Source organism: Stegodyphus dumicola, chromosome 12 (genome assembly GCF_044657685.1).
Source record: "Stegodyphus dumicola isolate Sdum_Otavi_A_Nest chromosome 12, ASM4465768v1".
NCBI classification, from domain to species: domain Eukaryota; kingdom Metazoa; phylum Arthropoda; class Arachnida; order Araneae; family Eresidae; genus Stegodyphus; species Stegodyphus dumicola.
The window spans coordinates 77,620,105-77,639,781 of NC_140779.1; the positions used below are offsets into that span (position 1 = coordinate 77,620,105).

The following is a 19,677-nucleotide window of genomic DNA, read 5'->3' on the forward strand; positions in this document are numbered from 1 at the left end:
TAAGGACATTTTTTAACACATAAGGACTCTTTATCATTTTGCCCATTCTTTAAGTATAGCATTCTTATCGTAGCTGTCAGTTATTATCATTCTGAAAGAATTTGTTAGTTATTGGACTCAATGTCACTAGGAATTTGAAATTGGTGCTTAAAAAAATCACTTAAAAAGTCTTTTTAATATTGACATGATAGGTTAGTACAGATTGTAATATTATTTAATCCTCTTAATAGCACAGCTTTTTTTATCTGCTAATGAAAAATTGTATTCTGCTAATGAAAAATTGTATTTAAACAACTTGTGTTTACTAAATTTGTAACTCTATTTTCGTAAATTTCCCTTCATTAAGATGAAATTTACATCAGTAAAGAAAGTAAGAAAATAAAATATTTAAAATGATAAGCTAATATATATTAAATAATAAAAAAATCTAATGACCATATAAAGGTGATGATGCATCTCAGGATTAACAAAAAATTGTTTGATGGTATAATGTCAGTCCGGTCTTCTTGCCACCATTAAAAAACCGGGGGGGGATCCACCCTTCATATTTTTTAAATATTTATTACACACACAAAACTACACACTAGATCACTAAAACTACTCTACTAACAACTGAAATATGTACATTAATTAATATAGGTTCATTTTGTTTTCACTGACAGCTCCCATGAGGCTTCTCCTTTTCTGACCTCTCTCTAGGTCTTACTCCTAGGAAACTAAACTTTTGGGGCTATTAGATTGAGAGTTAGTGCCCTGTATGCAATTTGTTAGTTATGTCACCCATATGTCACAGATGGGGACACAGTATTGAGCATAAGGTCAAAAAAGGGCTATATAATTTATAAGTGTATATTGATATATAGAAAAAGATTAATATTGAGGATTCAAATTAAATCCTTTTAAATAATTAAGTTATATTTGTTTCTAGTCACTTTGTTTCAGTGTATGGTAAATGTAATTTGAAGATTTGTGACAACTAGGAAATATTAAAAATCTTTTTCCTAAATTCATATTAACATGAAATATCTTTCAGTTATCAGTATGCTGAATATTATCATCAATATCAATAATTTTATACAAAGCACCTCAATGCTTTGTATAAAATCTAATATTTTCATTGAACTCAATAAATTCATGCTACTAAGATGACAGAGAAAAATAATGTGTATTAAAGCAAGTTACTATTTTATGTAAGTGGTACAGTACATTTTTTACATTCTATTAAGTGATAAAATTTAAAAACTATTTTAATGGAAAAAAAAAAAAAAAAAAAATCTGAAAGCTTTTAGATTTTATATTACCCCTAAAGGGGCTTTTTTTTTTTTTTTTTTTTTTTTTTTTTACAGATACATACACATTTCAAGAGCATTTGGGCTGACGCCACATTGTGCTAAAAATATTTAAGAACAGCATATCTTAAGAATTTCCGATAGACAGTTTCACATGCTGGAGATAAGATGTTTTATTTCCTTCAGTGTTGCCAGTGCTTGCTTTGAAACTGTTGATATTACGCCCAAAGGGGCATTTTGTTAATTTTTCTTATGCTACCTTTATTTATTAAATATCATGTTCTTTGCACTTAAACCATAAAATTCAATTCAACAACAATATCACTTGAGCATATCTTCAGAATTTCATATACACAGTTTCGTGCTCGTTGGAGATAAAAATGTTTTTTCCTCCCTGCACAATTTTGCCATTACTTGCTTTGAAATCGTTGTGTTTTTTAATCAAAAGTTTGTTAAAGTTTTGCAAAATATCAAATAGACAGTAAAACAAATTCGAAATTCCGAATTCAGGCTTCCATGTGCCCATGTTCCTGTAGAGGACTATGTTATTCAAAATTTGATGACTCTTGGCACCATCGTTTTTTCACAATGTGAGAAACATACATACATTCATGTAGATTCTTCATTATTAATTTCTTTAAGTATATTCTATAACAGGGTGATAATATTTGGTGGCAACAATTTGAAAAGTGATTTGACGTAAAATGCAATTTTAAGACTAATAGAGCTTCTGGTCTAATAAGACAAATTTATATAAAATTCTCAAAAATTTAATGTATGACAACAATTATTCATCATTTTGTATAATTACATTTACTTCAACTCCTGAAGAGACTCCAAAATTTTAAGTCTTTAAACAATAATAAACTGTTAGATATTGTAACGTATTTGCATTGCTATGCTACCAAACATGTTACCAGTAAGAAATGTAACGAAACCTTGTGTGTAAGTATCCGTGCTTGAAAATGCAGGCACTTAAAATGTTTTTCAGTTTTTTATAAGACTGACTAATAAAATTGGTTGTTCTATCTAAATGGCAAGATTTCTTTAAAATCTCCATTACAGACATATAAAAAGAAATATATATATTGCATGGCAGTGTGGTGGGATGTTTGTTGTGATGGAGCAGTTTAGCTTAAACTCCTTCTCTCATAGGGGACTTTTCAAAGAAAAGTTTTATTTTCAACTCTGTGGAAGTTTCAAGAAAAAATTTCAGTTTATTAAAATTGTTTGCAAGACAAAAATGTTCAAGCATACCTGTAACAAATACAATTAGATACCAGACCAAATAAGTACAAGTGCTTTTCAAGCAAGCAGTTTAAATAAACATACAAAATTTAATATTCTGGTATTAGAAAAAATTAAATAATGAAGTTTTTAAACTTCCTAGAATATATATGTTTAGTTGTGAGATGTTTGAGTACAAGACTTAAACTATCAGCATTTTGATTGGTGTATCCCCTATCTATGAGCAATTCATAGTCAAAAGGTTGTAAGATCAAAACCTATTATAATAGAATAAGATAAGTCTCAGTGTTTTTATCCAACCACACTAAAGGATAGTGTGGTAGATCAGTCTGAATGATGAACTTAGGAGGTCATCTATGTAGAATTTTAACTTTTCTACTGCAAAGACAATGGCAGAACTTTTGTACTGCGAAGACAATGGCAGCACACTCCTTTTCGATTGTACTGTACTTTTTTGTAGTAGGTGAAAACTTTTTGCTAAGAAATATTATTGGATGTTCTTCTCCTTACAAGGTAACTAACTAGCTTCCAAACATTTTTCACTTGAAGTAATGAAAACCTTTTGTTACTTATTTACTATTTTTGAACTCCGATAACTTCCTCTTCAAATACTCTTCATCAAATTTATCCTTTAAATTGGCATGCTAAGAATCAAGATGTCTTTTAAGAAAGTATGGTTTCGTACTTTGAATAATAGTTCACCATAAGAAGCACGTTGAGGTTGAGGGTCCATTCCATCCCCATTCCAATAAACCCAAATGAAAATAACTTTCATTATATTTTCTACAAACAATTTTGCTTTACTTTTCAGTAATCGTAGTGTTAGTAGATTGTACGGAATCCATCACATGTAAATCATCACTTTCCTGCTGAGTCAATCCTAGCCATTTTTCCATTTCGAAAATCTAGGTTTGTTTTATTATTTTTCACAAATATTTCCATGCACAATATATTACGAATTCTTCAAAAACAAATGACGATTTTCTCAAATCTTGTAGAAAAGTGAGCAATACAAAGCAACAAGAAGACCTGCTGTTAGAGACAGCAAATCGATGTAAAAAAATGATTCTAATTGAAAATGGTGCACTATAAGCTGGGAAATGGTGGTGACATAAAATTAGACATGCTAATAAATTGATCAACTCTGAAAGAATGACTGACACACTATTATCTTTTTATAGGAATTTAGTTTTATTTGCTATTAAATACAACATCCATTTCTATTACTTCTTTTAAAATCGTCATTTATGACAAATGTTGTTATGTGTATGTATAAAAGAATATTTGTGAAAATAAAAACGGATTATTTTGCTGAAGTCTATGAGTGGCTATCAGTGGCGTAGCTAGGGTGGGGCAAGGAGGGACAGCTGTCCCCAGGCGCAGCATCCAGGGGGCGCCAAATTGATGTTATGAAATTTTAGAATGAAATGTTTTCCACTCTGGGCACACAGAAAGAGGCGCAAAATCTTCAGTTGTCCCTGGGCGCTGGAAATCCTAGCTATGCTTCTGGTGGCTATTGATCTTGAACAAAGCTCAGGTCACGTAAATTTACAAATGTTAGAGAGAAGGAAAAAAAAAAAAAAAAAAACTCAGGTTGTTGAGGTATTTAATTTTAATTGAATTTAATACTTAAAAATACTAATTCAGAATACAAAGCAGCTGCAATCCTCAGCTGCAAAAGTGCAAATTTTTGTGCTTTTGCAGCTGAGGATGATGGTTTGGTAAAATCATCAAAACTAGTGCTGTGAAAATTTGAAAATTTGTTGTTTGACTTCTGAATCAGTATTTGTTCGGCATGTTATTGTGTCTTACTTAAAAATACTTTGTTTTTTCCCCTACCACCTATTTTTCTCTCGCATACCACCAGAGGTACGTGTACCACTGGTTGAGAATCACTGACCTAGAGCATTATTTTTAAATAGTCAAAAATAAATCCATAAAGCTGCCTGATTGTTTGCAGCTGAAGGGGATGTGAAAATCTTTTTCAGGATGAGACTGTGACCTTTTACTTCTAGTGCAAATGTTAAGCAAACTAGATCTGATTCTGAAGTCTGTTTTTATAAACACAATGCAAAAACAGTTTTCTTATGCTTTTATTGTATCAAATATTTCATATATCATTATTTTTATTTTAATAACTTCTAATTAATCTTGCTAATATTAAGATGAATTTCAAAAGAGTATGATTAAATTACAATTAACCCTTAGAGTGCCATGACCAGTATTACCCGGTCATGAGATTTTTTGTCACTTGTTATATATTAGCTTATAATTTACGATATTTTGCTTTCCTACTTTCATTAATAATATAAATGCCATCTTGATGAATGTAAGTTTATGAAAATAGAGATTAAAATATGTAAATGTACATATTTAGCTAATAAGGGCTCTTTAAACACAGGTCTTCATGACAGATCCTAAAACCTGGGCCCCTCAGAGGGTTAATACAATATTTAACTTACACAATTAATACAATAGCCATGCCAGAGCAACATCAGTTTTGGAGTTTGTGATATGATGTAGAAATGTAAAGCACTTAATAACTGTTTGTTTAGAGGACACTTCAGAAGAGAAACTAGGTATTGTTACAGGAATTTAGTTTGTTTATTATAAGCCATGAAAAACTTCCATGTAACTAATATCAACTTGTTTGAATACAAATCATGGATGAATTGCCATTATTTGATAATTTTATCCATTTGATTACTTAATAGGCTCTACAAAATGGATTTTATTTGAATAATCATGTATTCTAAAATACTTTATATACTGCTGATTATTTAAACAATTGATGGTTTTTAATAATCATTGGTTTATTATGTGTTAAACATGAAGATTTTTACCATTCTGTCGGTATTTATTTTTGCCAAATCATTTTAATGTACACATTTACTTTTGTGATATTAATAAATAACATTAATCCCTTTATATTCCATTATAGAGAAACTTCTGAATGAGGAAGGAACAGTAATTGAATCATCATTAAAAGTTCAAGAATCATCTTCAGGCATGGCAGTTCTATATGCTGTGGACAAAGTAAAATCTGTTGTTACGAGTACAGGACCAAAAGGTAAACAAGGAATAAATTTAGCAACTATAAATTTAGAGTATTGAATTTATGAAATATAGTTATAAATTCTTCTTCTGTAAAGTTCCATTGACCATAGTTTCATGGTAAACCTTGACATTTTAATTTTTTTGCACAGTTGGTAATAAAAATTTGTATAACGAGTTTGCAATACATTGGTAACAACAGGCATCATGTAAAGTGCTTTTGAAGCTTTACTGTTTCCCTTTTCACTTCAATAAACTAGAGCTCATCAGATGTGTAGCCAGGGTTTGTTAGCCTTGGTCACTCGCCAACTCATGTTTAAAAATTAGAAATTTTGAAAACTTCTAATACGTAATTTTGTAGCAATGCTGATGGTGTGGAACATAGATCCATACTGAAGAGGAAACTTTGTAGCCAAATAAGATTATACATTCATTTTTATTTCATTTGACATTTGTGGCCAGAATTCACTTGGCACTCTAATCATGCCTATATCCAGAATATTTACATTTTTGAAAATATTGCAATAGAAAGAAAGCAGGTAGGCAGTGTCCTAGTGGCAACAGAGGTAGAAGCTAAAGTGCGCAATTGTTCAGTACGAAGGCTCACAGAGAGAAAGTTGTGGTTTAGGTTGCTTATTAAGAGAAAAGTTTGAAGTCATATGCATAATATATATGCATTATATTTATGGTGTCCATATCAGATTTCTTTATGCAGAATATTAGCTTGTTTTTAGCCAATTGCATATACTGAGATTCATCCCATATCATTACTACACAATGCTGTTTAAATCTTTTGTTATGAGGGCATCATACAAATTTGGCCTCTGTATTGGGTGTTAAGGAAAATATTATTTTATCATCTCAGCAAACTCTACTCCATTAATTCATGATCAATCCTTCATGATCATATAACCACTACAGTCACCTAAGCTTCTTTTTTTCATTAATGAAAGATTTCTTCACAAACTTATGGGCTCTTAAGCTATTTTTCAGTTACTCTGATTTGTGACTTGTTTTACACTTGTGAACATTAACTGAACAATTCATCTGCAACTTATTCCTCAGTTATTCACAACTGTAAAAACGACCTTTTAAAAACTAATGAATAAGATTTCAATCATTTTTTTCCATTCATTTTGTATCATACCTTTCATTGGCTCTCCCTTTCTGTGCGAGCTTCAATTAATTTGAAATTTATTAATGCATTTACTAACTGTCAAATGATGACAGCTAGATTTCTGCACAGTTTGATGGTAGGTTTATTCTTCACTATGCAGTATGGTAATATTAAGATGCATCATAACTTTTTAAGTGACATTTTTTAAACTAATTTAAAAGAAATTTCAAATTACAGTGCAAAATTCTTCATGTTAAAAGAGCAAGCATAATCATATATATATATCTTTTTTTTTTTTTTTTTTTTTTTTTTTTTTTTTCAGAATTCAGGCATTAAGGAGAGTTGTAATAGATTTAAAAAAAAAAGCCGTTTTCATTTTTTAATTTGTTAATTATGCTTTTTACGAGCCATTCTTTCTCTTGTAACTTTTCAAATAAGGCTGTTATTTTAAAATGGTAAAAAGTTTTGAATTTTATATAAAACTATCTTTCTCTAATGATGAATTATTAATTAAAATTGGAATTGAAGTAAATTTTGAAAGTGTGATTATATGCTCAGAATGTGCACTTTCAAGAGATGTTACAGAACTTTTGCAAGAAGCTATGCTTTGATATGTAAGAAATTTTCACTATGCCAGGATCAAAAGGTTATTTTCTAACTAAAAGGGTGGAATTTTGCATAAATCACTGTATACATAATTATTAAATGAGCATTTTTTCTTGACTGATGGATTGGTGTTGGTGGTAGAATTTTGTGGCCCTGCACTTTCTAGGTGTAAATATTGGATTTTTTCTTTGGAGTTATGTTAAATATCATGTCTATCAGGGACCTTGCATTAATTTGCAGGATCTGAAGCAAAATTTAATAGCTGCTGTTCATTCCATAACTCCTTGGATGTTTGCTGGCACTTAGTATGAAATCAAGTCTTGCTCAAGCGTACTAAGAACTACAAAATACATTATCAAAATTTTATTAACTTTTGTAGCCATTTTGTGAGTGAGTAAATATATCTTATATCTCTGAGTTTTTGTAACATAATTTTGAATCATGTTACAAAATTCTTTGATATATTTTAGTTATGTATGGTAGTTGATGTCAGTTGTGCATTTTAACACTCATCAGTAGATGGTACGAATGTTGTAACCCCACCTATATAGTGAATCATTATATTATTATGTTCATGATATGGCCAGTGTGTATTATATTTCAAAATGTGAAGCATAGCAATAACTCTTCTGTTATATGAAGTATTTTATTATGTATATATGTAAAATTTTATCAAGAAATAATTTATTATGCATTTATGTGTATGGAATTTTCCATTCTTGTGTGTCTTAAAACAGTTTTACAGCTACATTTTGCTATTTAACTGCTTTTACGAGGATAAATAAAACTTTGAAGTGCTGGTAATTATTCCAATTCATTTAGTTTTTTCTAACACCACATTCCATTTTCTTTCAAATGTAATTAATTTTTTTGCCTTAATATGTGACAGCCTAATCAAATGTTTTCAGCAGGTGGAAGAAGATAATTAATATTTTATTAATTATTATTTTATTATAATTTGCTGTTTTGGATTATAATTACTTTTTAAAAATTTATTTCTAGTACTCTCAGAACAGCCATTGAGCCTTCTTCTTGCTAAGAAGATGATTCTTGAGTGTTTTGTAGATAAAATGAGTGTTGCCTTTCCTTTTGATGAAACAATGAATATTTTAACATCATCTGTTGGTCAGCAAAACAAATTGTCATCCGTTACTCTTATTGATTCCAGCTGCAAAGCAGAATTTAATGAAAGCCATATTGTGTTACAATCTAACTGGCAGGATTGTGGTACAAAATATCTTTTAAATGGAGATGGAGTAGCATATCATAATCAGGTACATTATAATCCTTTTTTTAGAAATTTTGTAGGTTTTATTATTTAAGTAAAATTTATCACTAAAAGAAATTAAAGAAAGAGAAAAAAATAAAAAAAGAAGGGAAAAAAATCAGATTTATGAATCTAATTTTTTTATTATTTTTTAAAATACTCCAGCTGCTTTTTGTTGATGTTTTAAAAAGAGGATAAAATGCTGAATTTTTCGGGGGCTAATTAATATTTAAAACAAGCTATAAATCCAGTTACTAAATATAAAATTTAGTATGTTTGATACTTTCATTTTTTCAATTGAAAAATGTATCAAATTTTGGTGACTAAACTGATGACATTCATAAAATATCAAATTCACATGTACTCTCTATTTTTTATGCATTACATGTTTGCAGACTTTTAAGTGTTTATATCAGATGATTAATCATGGAATTTAAGAATATTGGATTTATAGTAGGTGAAATTTGAGTAGTCTGTATCTAAGTAATCAGTTGTTGAGAGCTATTGTAGAAAAACTTCCATGTGTTTTATAATCCATTCCATAATCTCTTTCTGTGGAATTTATGTTTTTACACATTTTATGGACTTTTGTTTTTAAACTGTTTCTGAATGTTTACTTTTCCAGTAATATGCATTATTGCAGGAATTTAAAAAATATATAAGAGGTAAGTCAAAAGTCTTCAGACTTTAATTATGGGTCACAGCATATGTTTCAATGACATTGTCTAAATGGATAGGTGACCTATTATCACGTTTATGGTCATTTGTACCAACAGTTATGTACATCAGGAGCTTTGAATTAAACAAATATTGCACTCAATGCTGAATGATATATTCACCTGTCACAGAACCAAGAGGTCGTATGCCAAGTTGATCACAAACCCTTTCTTGAAACCATGGCAATTTTCAGTCCTTTATGTTTCACATACTGTACAAAGAGTTTTTATACTCTTACCAAATTCAGCCTGTCTCAGTACTCAAAGCAGGAGACTATCTCCTGTGATTAATATTTGTAGATTTATAGATTTATTCATATTTGTTTTGAGAATAAGCTGCTTTCAGCCTTGGTTTGGTTCATGGACGAAGCTACATTTTCAAGGGAGGCTGTCACTTATGTGCACTTCTGGCTCATACTAGCATATGAAAACCCAAGAACAACAAGCTCATATGATGCTTAATAATGTTTTACTAGAAATATTAAGGCTGGAATTGTTGGAAATTGTTTGGTTTGTTGCGAATCATCTCTTAACATGGCTAACAGAAGAACATATCAGTTGTTTTTATGGATGTGGTATCAGAGTTATTCCATGATATTCTGGCTGACATTTGCCATTCATAGCATGTGATTTTAGTATGATGGGGCACCCACATATTAAAAACAAATTAAGTGGAATTTTCTTGATGCAACTTACCCATAAAGTGGATCTTTGTAGAGAGATGATAAGGCAACGATGATGATGAATATACAATGAAGTTGATTTTCGGATTTGAATTCTTTATGATGAGAAAATTTTTTCTATATCACCATTTTGGGTTATGGTGTATGGTTCTTGGTTGTTTCACTACGTAGTCAATGGTGGGGTCATAATTTGCAAGTGATTTGATTGCATCATATTGAGAGTTTTGAATTTTAGTGAAGAAGTTGTGGGATTCTATGAGTATCTGTGATTGAATGGGTTTAATTTTTAGTTCTTCTTGAATTAGTGTATTGCGTATGAACCAAGGCGCATTCGTTATTGAGCGTAGAATTTTATTTTGCAGTATGTCTATTTTTGCTCTTTCTGTTTTTAATGCCATTGCCCATGCTGGGGTGGCGTATAGGAGTATTGGTCTGATGAGAGTTAAGTATAGCATCTGTTTCACTGCGATATTTAGTTTAGATTTTCTGCCTATTAAGCTATGTATTGCCATAAAGGCTGCATTGGCTTTATTAAGAATATTTTCAATATGACTTTTGAATGTTAGTTTAGGATCCAGGGTAACTCCAAGGTATTTATAATTTTCTTTGAAAGGAACATTTTGGCCATTGATTTTGATATTGGAATTGATGATTTGATTTTTCTTTTATCTTCGAAAGAGGATTATGCTACTTTTGCTGCAGTTGAGGTTTATTCTCCATATATTGCACCATTTGACTACGTAATTCATGTGAAATTGGAGATTTTCTATTGCCAGTTGAGGACTTTGTGATTTTGAGAGGATAACTGTATCATCCGCATATTTTAACAGTTTGGAGTTTAAAGGTGTGGGCATATCGTTTACATAGATTGAAAAGAGAAGCGGGGCGAGCCCGCTTCCCTGAGGGACCCCACTTTGAAAAATTTTCTTTTGTGACAGAGTATTGCCGATCTTAACTTGGAAAGTTCTTCGTTTTAGGAAGGAAGTAATCAGTTTTATAAGGCTGTTAGGGAGTAGGAAGTTTGTAAGTTTGAAGATTAATATGTCATGCCAAACTTTATCAAATGCTTTCTCGAAATCGAGAAAGCAAGCTGCGATACGTTCTTTATTTATGAAAGCTTGGAAAATTGTTTCTATTAAGTTGAGTACCTGATGCATTGTACTATGCCCTGGCCGGAAACCAAATTGAGAATTTTCTATTAATTGATATTTTTCAAGATTTTCTGAAAGTCTTTTACTTAAAATTTTTTTAAATATCTTCCCTATTGTGGGGAGAAGACTTATTAGTCGATAACTGGAGGTAAGGTGTGGATTATTCCCCGGCTTTAGTAGGGCTTTAATTATGGAGTGCTTCCATTGTTGTGGGTAGTAGCTTTGTTTGATACAGGTGTTAATAATATTCTTTATGAGGATAAGGCATCTGAAGGGAAAGTGTTTAAGTGCTTTATTTGAGATTTCGTCATGACCGCTAGCTTTTCTGATTTTGAAGTTAGAAATGATTAATTGAATTTCTTCAGTGGTTGAGAGAGGGATAAAATTCGTGTCTTCCATTGATTTAAGTTGATTTACTGTATTATTAACTTCTTCTTCAATTTCTGGGTCATCAGGGATATTCGGGGTGAAAATTTGACTGAATTCTTCGGCCATTATGTTGGCTATCTCTTTTTCTGTGTAGTAATAATTCCCTAGATGTGTGATTGGATTAAGGTATTGTCTATTGTCCTTGCGTATGGCATTTGCGATTTTCCATACCGAGGTATGGTTTATATCAATGTTGTCAAGGATATTACTCCATCTTTCAGACCTGTGCTGAGATACTTCAGTGGATATCCTTCGGTTCAGATAGTTCATTTGTCTTTTGATGACAGGGGCTTTGCTGATGCTCCAAGCTTTTCTAAGTCTGTTTCTTTGCTTGATAAGGTCGTAAATATTGTCCGGTAATTTAAATTTCTTCTCTGGTGGGATGATAGAGCTGGAGTTGTGAATAGCAGTTTTAATTTTTGCTGAAAGTCTGTAAATCTCTTCTTCAATGTGCCCGCAGTGCTCGAGAGGTGGGTTGCATTCAATATTATTGAGGTAATAGTTGAATTTGTTCCAATTAATTTTTGTAAGAGCTCTTTTAGGTGGGGGATAGAAATTGTAGAAGTGGAAATTGATAGGGTAGTGGTCTGAAATGAGTTCCTCTTTAACTTGAAGGTGTGGCGCTTGGTTAATATCTTTAAGGAAGAGAATGTCCAGAATATCTCCACTCCCTCTGTAACCATAGTGGGTTGGATTGGTAGGACCTATTATTTTCTAGTCTTTATTGAAGATACAGGCTGAGAGTCTTCTTCCGTTGGCGTTAGTGGATCTGGAATTCCAATTTGAATGCTTTGCATTAAGATCTCCTGCTATTATAGTGAGGAAGTTAATAGAAGTTAGAATGTCGAGATCTTGGAGATTAATTGAGTCTGGTGGGCTGTAAACTGCAATGTATAAAAAGGTTTCTTTAGCTTCACTATGAATAAGGACCAGTGTATATTCTATTTTCGTAGTGGGTGGAAGTTTTATCATTGTTAATTTAATGTGGTTTTTGATTAGAATTGCAGTGCCGCCTCCGAAACTGTTGGTTCTGTCATTTCTAATTAAATTATATCTTGGAATTTTGAATTTGTCTGCTCTTCTAAAGTGGGTTTTATTAAGAAGCATGAGGTCTATGTTGTGTCTGTTGAGGAAGTTATGAATCCTTGTTGTTGTTTCTTTGCCCCATTGGCATTAAAATAAGAAATTTTGATGTAGCAGTTGGTTGCTCCTATTAAGTTGTGAATGTCATAATGATTGTTAAAAGACATAATCTATTTTGGTGAAATATTCCAGGGCTTCCATCCCTACTTCTATTTTTAATATTAGAGAATTGGCATTTTTGAATTTGGAGAAAAATTCCTTTGCTTTAGCAAGATGCATTTTTAGCCATTCTATGAAGGTAATTTCTTGTTTTGAAGATTCTGTTGGAGTGGAGGAACTTTCTGTTGGTTGTATGGAGGTGGGTGCAGTGGTTCCTGGATCTTTTCTCCATGTGGATGCGTTAGGTGGATTTTGTTATTCATAATAAATCCAATTAATTATAATACAATGTTTAACTTTGTTTATTAAAGATCAAAACAATCTTTTCATGAAGTATTATATTTTGTTCTTTAGGTGCAGTTTATAACAACAAATGCTGTAGAAAAAGTATCGTCAAGTAATCGAAAACATCTGCCAACTGATGATGATGATTATATATCAGAAGATGGATCAGGATCTGATGATGTCACTTCAGTCCGCCAGAAATCTCTGAATGAAGAACGTATCATATATCCTGTACCATTTCATTGTGCACAAACTGTTTTGCATAAAAATATTATTGTAAGTCTGTCACTGAAAAAAAAAAAAAAAAAAAAGAAAGGTCTATAGTCATTTCTTAGTCTTTTAATTTGCTTCCCACTTCGAGGCTGCTTGGGATGGGAAAACTGAGGTTGAAATGGTCAGATTAAGGTGACAACTGTCATCTCCCACATATTTAATGTGAATTTTACTATAAAATCGCTAGAGGTTCCTCCCCTATCTCAGGGGGTGAAAAAATCTTGGAAAAAATCAAATGCAGTATTGCTGGGAATTGAATCTGATTTTTTTTTCATTTTCTTACTGGGATTCAAATTTTTTTTCAGTTGCTAACTAAACACTGTACTGCAATGGCATACGGAAAACATGCCTTTAATTTCTTTTGTTGTGGTCTGTCAAATCTATGAATTCATATGAACCACAGAAATAGGAATGGATTAGAAAAAAATACACATTTTGTGGAGGACCTGATGTAAGCTTGCTGAGTCAAGCTAGGAAATGCAGCGCTGTGGATGCCTCAGTGTTCTTTAATTCCTAAATAATAAGATAATTTTCAAGAAAACAGTCGTAAAAGTGCCTAATTATTTTTTATTCAAGAAAATTGTATAAAAATAAATGTATGTACAATATATATATTAATTTTTAATTTTTTTTTTAGCTTGAAATTTAAAAGAATAATTTTTTTAGGATGAGAAAACTGAGGATTTAGGAAAAGCCAACATTCTGGGTTATTGTGATTGAATGTTGTTTTTCCAGTAAACCAGGAAAATTTAAGAAATATGTGTTTTAAACATTAAAAGATCATTTTATTAAACTTACGCATAATATAAACAAAGATTAGTATTTTTTTTCTTGTGTGATAAATTTCAAAGCAGGAGATGCGAAGGCCAAACATCACAATCTGACAGTAGTAGAATTTCCTTTCTACATCTCTTATTGTTTACATCTCTTCTGGAACAACAAACTTTGCATTCTCTCTCCCACCAGCCTCTTTTTGGAATAGTGTCTGATGACTGACTGATACATTTCAATAAGTTCTACTAAAGATAAATAAAACATGAAATCTGATTTTGTTCCACCTTTTTTTTTTTTTTTTTTTTTTTTTTTTTGTAAATAAGATAAGAGTTCAGAATAGTTTGACCTAACAAATGAAAGAATATTTTCTAATATTTCTTTCCTCTTTTTCATAGGAATAGTGTTATCTCCAAGATATTGGTCTACAGTATCTACTTCTTCCATATTTTTATTGTAATCTGTGACAGTTGTAGGTTTTTTTGACAACTTTGTTATGCCACTGTACATCTACCATGTGATTTGTATGGACTGTGGATAGCAGGGTAACATCCTTCTTATCTTTCCACTTCATGGCAAGAACTTTACTTCAGCAAAAGCCACATTTTCACCTTTTGTGATTATCTTTTTTACCAATTCTTGAGGCAATTTTTTTTTATTTAGTTTTACAGTTCCATAAATGTCTGTTTTAAATTTTAAAAGCATGTCTGCGAATTCTGGTGAGGTATAAAAATTGTCTGTTATTAGACAATATCCTTGTTTTAGCAGGGTCTTGATAAGTGACATCACAACTTGAATTGACTGGGGCAGATTTTTATATTTTGAATCAAAACTGAACCTTTTCCAGTATATATATAATTTGTTACCATATATACCCTGAACGTGATTCTCATAACAAATACGATTTTACTCCAAAACAGAATTTCTTTTTGGACATATATTGTCGCCATCCTAAATTACCTGTGAAGAGCATGAGGATTTCATCAATTACAATATCACGTCCAGGAGTTACAGCTCTTTGAAATGATTCATTCAGGTGCTTTAACACTGGCAAGATTTAATGCAGCTTGGGATTTGAATGTGTGTTACAATAGAAAGTTCCATTAACAACAAAATGCAGAAATTTGCATATTTCATAAAATCTATTACAATGCTTCTGAAAAAGGTGTTGAAATTAAATGTTTTTTTTTTTTTTTTTTTTTTTTTTTTTTTTTTTTTTTTTTTTGCTCCAATACATTTTTGTATCTGGTTTTCTTACAATACTTTGTAAAGTAACTATATTGAGAAATATAAGAATTTCTTCCTTTGTGACAAGTATCCAAGGTTTTCTGTTTTTGGATAGGCGAAATTCTGAAAAATTTTGTCATTGTTCGTCATATCTGTTTGTTTTCACATTTTGAAATGTTTGAAAGTTTATTACTCCAATACATTTTTGTATCTGGTTTTCTTACAATACCTTGTAAAGTAACAATATTGATCACTAAATTGTCATTTACAAAGTACTTAAAATATTGCAAGACACTAGAACTTAAATCAAAATTCATGTTTACCTTTGGTGTTTTCAGAAATTTAAAATAGGGGAGGGTGCATGATCTACTAAAGTAGATAGCAGTACAAAGTCCGTAATCCGAACGTCCATTATCTGAAATGATCTATAATCTGGACCTCAAAGCCATAAACTTTTTTTTTTTTTTTTTGTATTCTTTACGCATGTGCGTTGGGAGGATGTCTCCAGATACGTTAAAAAATGCTTGTCATAATTTATGGACAGCTACCATATTTCATAGTGAGGATGTTGAAGGTGATAGCCTTAATTGCTGCAACATTTAAAATTGAGGAAAATATCACCACAGGCCACCGTTTCGATAGAATAGCTGTAAAATATGCTGCTCCCATTTCATCTAGAACATCTACTGTTCCTTTGGTTAGATTATAAAATGAAATATTTTTAGTACTACAGTGGTTTGGTCAATTTTATTATCGTTGTGCATAGTTGATAGTAGGACAACATTTCTGTTTTTCCTTGATGCATAAGAAACAAGCATTGTTTCTTTGTGGAAACCCAAAATTGAAGAACATGCTTCCCGCTTCTTCATTAGAAAATCCGGCAGAATTTCTCTCAATCTCAACATTTTGGAATCAACCAGTGCAAATATTTTTATGCTACATTTGGCAGGTTTTTTTGGGATGTATTTCCTAAATGAACATCGTCCCGTGAATGGTTCTAATTTTTCATCAATTAGTCTTTCTCACAGTTTCAACTATAATTATTTTCTTCCTTAATAGGTCTTGAGATAGCTGATTTACTAACCGAACTTACTTCAGTTACTTCAGAACCACTCTCAGATCCATTTATACTAAAATCGGAATCCTATTCACTGTCTGACTCTGACTCCATAATGTACGGAATATTAAGAAATAAGTATATTTTATCACAAAACAAAAACCACGTATATTCACAAAGAGACTAATTAAGCAACTGGGCCAATGCTAAGATTACAAAATACATATAAAAAATACACGTTTATTTGTCCTGACACCTAGTTTAAAATAAACTATCTCTAATTGCATAAAAAATATTCTGGGTCTGCCATCTGGTGTGTAAAATGAGAAATAAAACTTTTTCTGAGCAAAAGAAATGAGTAGGTTTTAAATCTTTTTGGCACATTTCTTTTGAACACTCCACCCCAGAAATATCACGGGCACGAAAAATAGAGGGTGAAACCTCACCTCTTCGTTTTGACGTGAGCAAGAAGGAAGGGGTTAAAAGTAATAATAAATGACCTTGGAAGTTGAACTGAGGTGTACTGCATATAAGCCAAACATCATATTGTCAACTCACCACTGATATATGGATTTGTTTCTAGTTAAAAGTCTTATTAATCACCAAGAACACTACACAGTCCATTTTTAATCCAGTACTGGCTAGTCATCATGATTGAGCCAACATAATGAACCTTGTATGTTGATGTGGTTGATCATTGCTTTAGTTGCCTGTGGCCCCTAGTGTGTATAAGTGTTTGGTCTTTTATTGTATTGTGAGGAATGGTGCTTAATATCATTCGTCATTTGTCTCCATTTGGAGCTGTGTTTCTTTGTCACTGCTGTGGTTCACCTGTATAGCTGGGCAGGCATTAGCTAACTTAACTGTTGTTGTCTCATTGGTGACATCTATTTGTAAAATTAAGAAGTGCAGCACTCTGTGGATGCTTCATTGTTCATTGATACTTGGATTTGTTTTTTGGTGAAAGTGGGCATTGGTCACTAAATCATCCATGGGGATGAAATAATAATTCATAAAAATATCTAATTCATAAATGAAACATTGTAAAAATAGTAATCCCTGTATCTAAGAGTATATGAATGTGTCAACTTTATAATAGGAAAAAAAAAAAAAAAAAGTGTAACTTCTTTCTTATGTAGTACATTTAAAATTATGATTTGTCTTATGAGAGTGTTATACCTAATAACAAAGAAGATGTTTCTTTCTTCTTGTTAGTAATGCAAAAGAGTTATTATTATTATATAAATGCTTGCTTGGACCAGTTCATTATAGTTACTAGATGCTGTTAGTTCAACTTTATATTAGAAACTGTTAGTTCTGTCATTAAAGCCGACCCATTCAGCCTAGTAGTTGGCTGCATGAACATTTTACAATTTCCTTCTATGTAATGTGAATAAAGAACAGCTATTGCATTAAATTTCCAGTTCAGAAAGGTACTTCACATGAAATAAATAATCCTTGCAAACTTTGGGATAATTGTAAACTAAAACCCCTTTTGAAATGAATGAAAATGAGATATAAAATGGTTTCTGAAAAGGAACTATGTAAATGCAGAGAGGAATTTCTTTCTTTTTAAGATAGTGTTAAAGCATATGTTTTTAAGTGAGAATGAGAAAAATGATTTGCAAAATGCAAAAGCAGTTCATAATAGAAATCATCTGTTATGCCATGTCTCATCAAGGGGGGCAACACTTGACATACAGTTATTACCAGTCACATTTCCGAGTATATAACCTTTAACTTGAAGTAATATATGTTTCATGTAGGTTGTAAGCATATGGCATGACAATATATAGTTTATTGCTATGCTATATAACCTTCCAGTCTTTGTCTTCCAGTCTTCCAACTTTGTCTCTCATGGTATTACATGGGACTAACTTTCTATTTCTTATAGAAATAAATTTTTCTTTTTTCCTATACAGAAGAATAGGTGTATTGTTATTAATAAGATAAAAGATGAAAATAAATTTCTATTTTATGACTTAAAATTTTAAATTAAGGATATGTGTATTCATTTTGCCTTTACCTGTTTCTCTCTTATGGAATTGTAAAATATGTGACAAAAATGCCTTCCAAAGTATGCTTTATGAGATTTAAAAATTAGTGTGTGTTTTTTACTCTATTTGTTTTAGGCACCTGGGGAAAAATTTGAACTAAATTTATATTGTAAAAAGGATTTTCAGCAACCAATAATGTTCCAGGAATCACTTCCATTTGATGTTATAGCTCATGATCATTTATTTGCTGAAGCAGTGATTAAAGCAGGTAACTATAAATTTTGTGCAGTAAATAGATCCAAAATTCTTATTATGCAGAAAGTTTCTAAAAGTAATACCAAATAACTGAAATAGTAATTCAGTACTGATTTTATGTTTGCCCAAATCCTTGAAACAGGTTTAGCATATTATTCCTTATGATGCTTTTCATTAAAAGGGGGAAAAATCTCTGTAACCATCCCCTATAAGTAGAAGTCTTAAAACTGTGTCAACTCAAAAGAAGTCCATAGAAAATTTTTTTTGGAGGGGAGGGAGAGAGGAAATTTATCCTTAAAAATAATAAAAAGAAATTTGTGTTACTACCCTTAGAAAAATAAATGCTAAGAAAGGATTAAAAATACATCAATTTTGCAGGCATTGTGGAAAGTGAAATGGAAATCATTATTCCGTTATAGTTTTACTCTTAAAAAAATTACTTCATATTATTTTAGGTAATAATAATGATTAAAATTTTAGGAAAGTCTTGCTTAATTTATTGTTTTATATGTTTGGTTTTGTGGTTCATATGTTACTAAAATAATTTTATAATTTTGTTTTCAATTTGCAAGATTGTAGAGCAGTTGCAAGAAACTGCAGAATTCCTCAGTTTGAAGAACACCTTTAGATAAATATTGATCTTTTCAGGTGTCATATGAGTTTGGAATGTTAGGAAAAAGAGTATTTCAGACTACAAAATTTTTTAAACAACATTACAAATACAGATTACATTACAAATACATATACAAAACATTACATTACAAATACAGATGATAATTTGATCACATGTACTAGAATTCACCAAAATGTCTTGAAAATATATTCATTTGGAGAAGGCATTATTGTGGCGTTTTGGAGGCTATGTAATCATAATAAAAATTGTCAGGAGTAAGGTCTGAACTCCTGGAAGGTCTGTTGATAAACTGAAATTTTAACATTTTGACCAGGGGTCTCCAACCCTATGCCTGTGGGCACCACTGCATCCAGCAACAGTTTTATGTGTGCCAGAT

The 19,677-nt window shown here is 31.2% G+C and overlaps 1 protein-coding gene across 1 annotated transcript in view; it reads left to right on the forward strand.

The window, feature by feature from the left end:
* Nucleotides 1-19,677, forward strand: part of LOC118181816 (transforming growth factor beta receptor type 3-like) — a 116,307-nt gene that overhangs the window by 42,254 nt on the left and 54,376 nt on the right. The window contains exons 9-12 of the mRNA XM_035351020.2: nucleotides 5,479-5,607; nucleotides 8,317-8,588; nucleotides 13,157-13,363; nucleotides 18,548-18,680. Coding sequence (XP_035206911.1) covers nucleotides 5,479-5,607; nucleotides 8,317-8,588; nucleotides 13,157-13,363; nucleotides 18,548-18,680 — 741 coding nt within the window. The remainder of the gene's footprint in view (nucleotides 1-5,478; nucleotides 5,608-8,316; nucleotides 8,589-13,156; nucleotides 13,364-18,547; nucleotides 18,681-19,677) is intronic.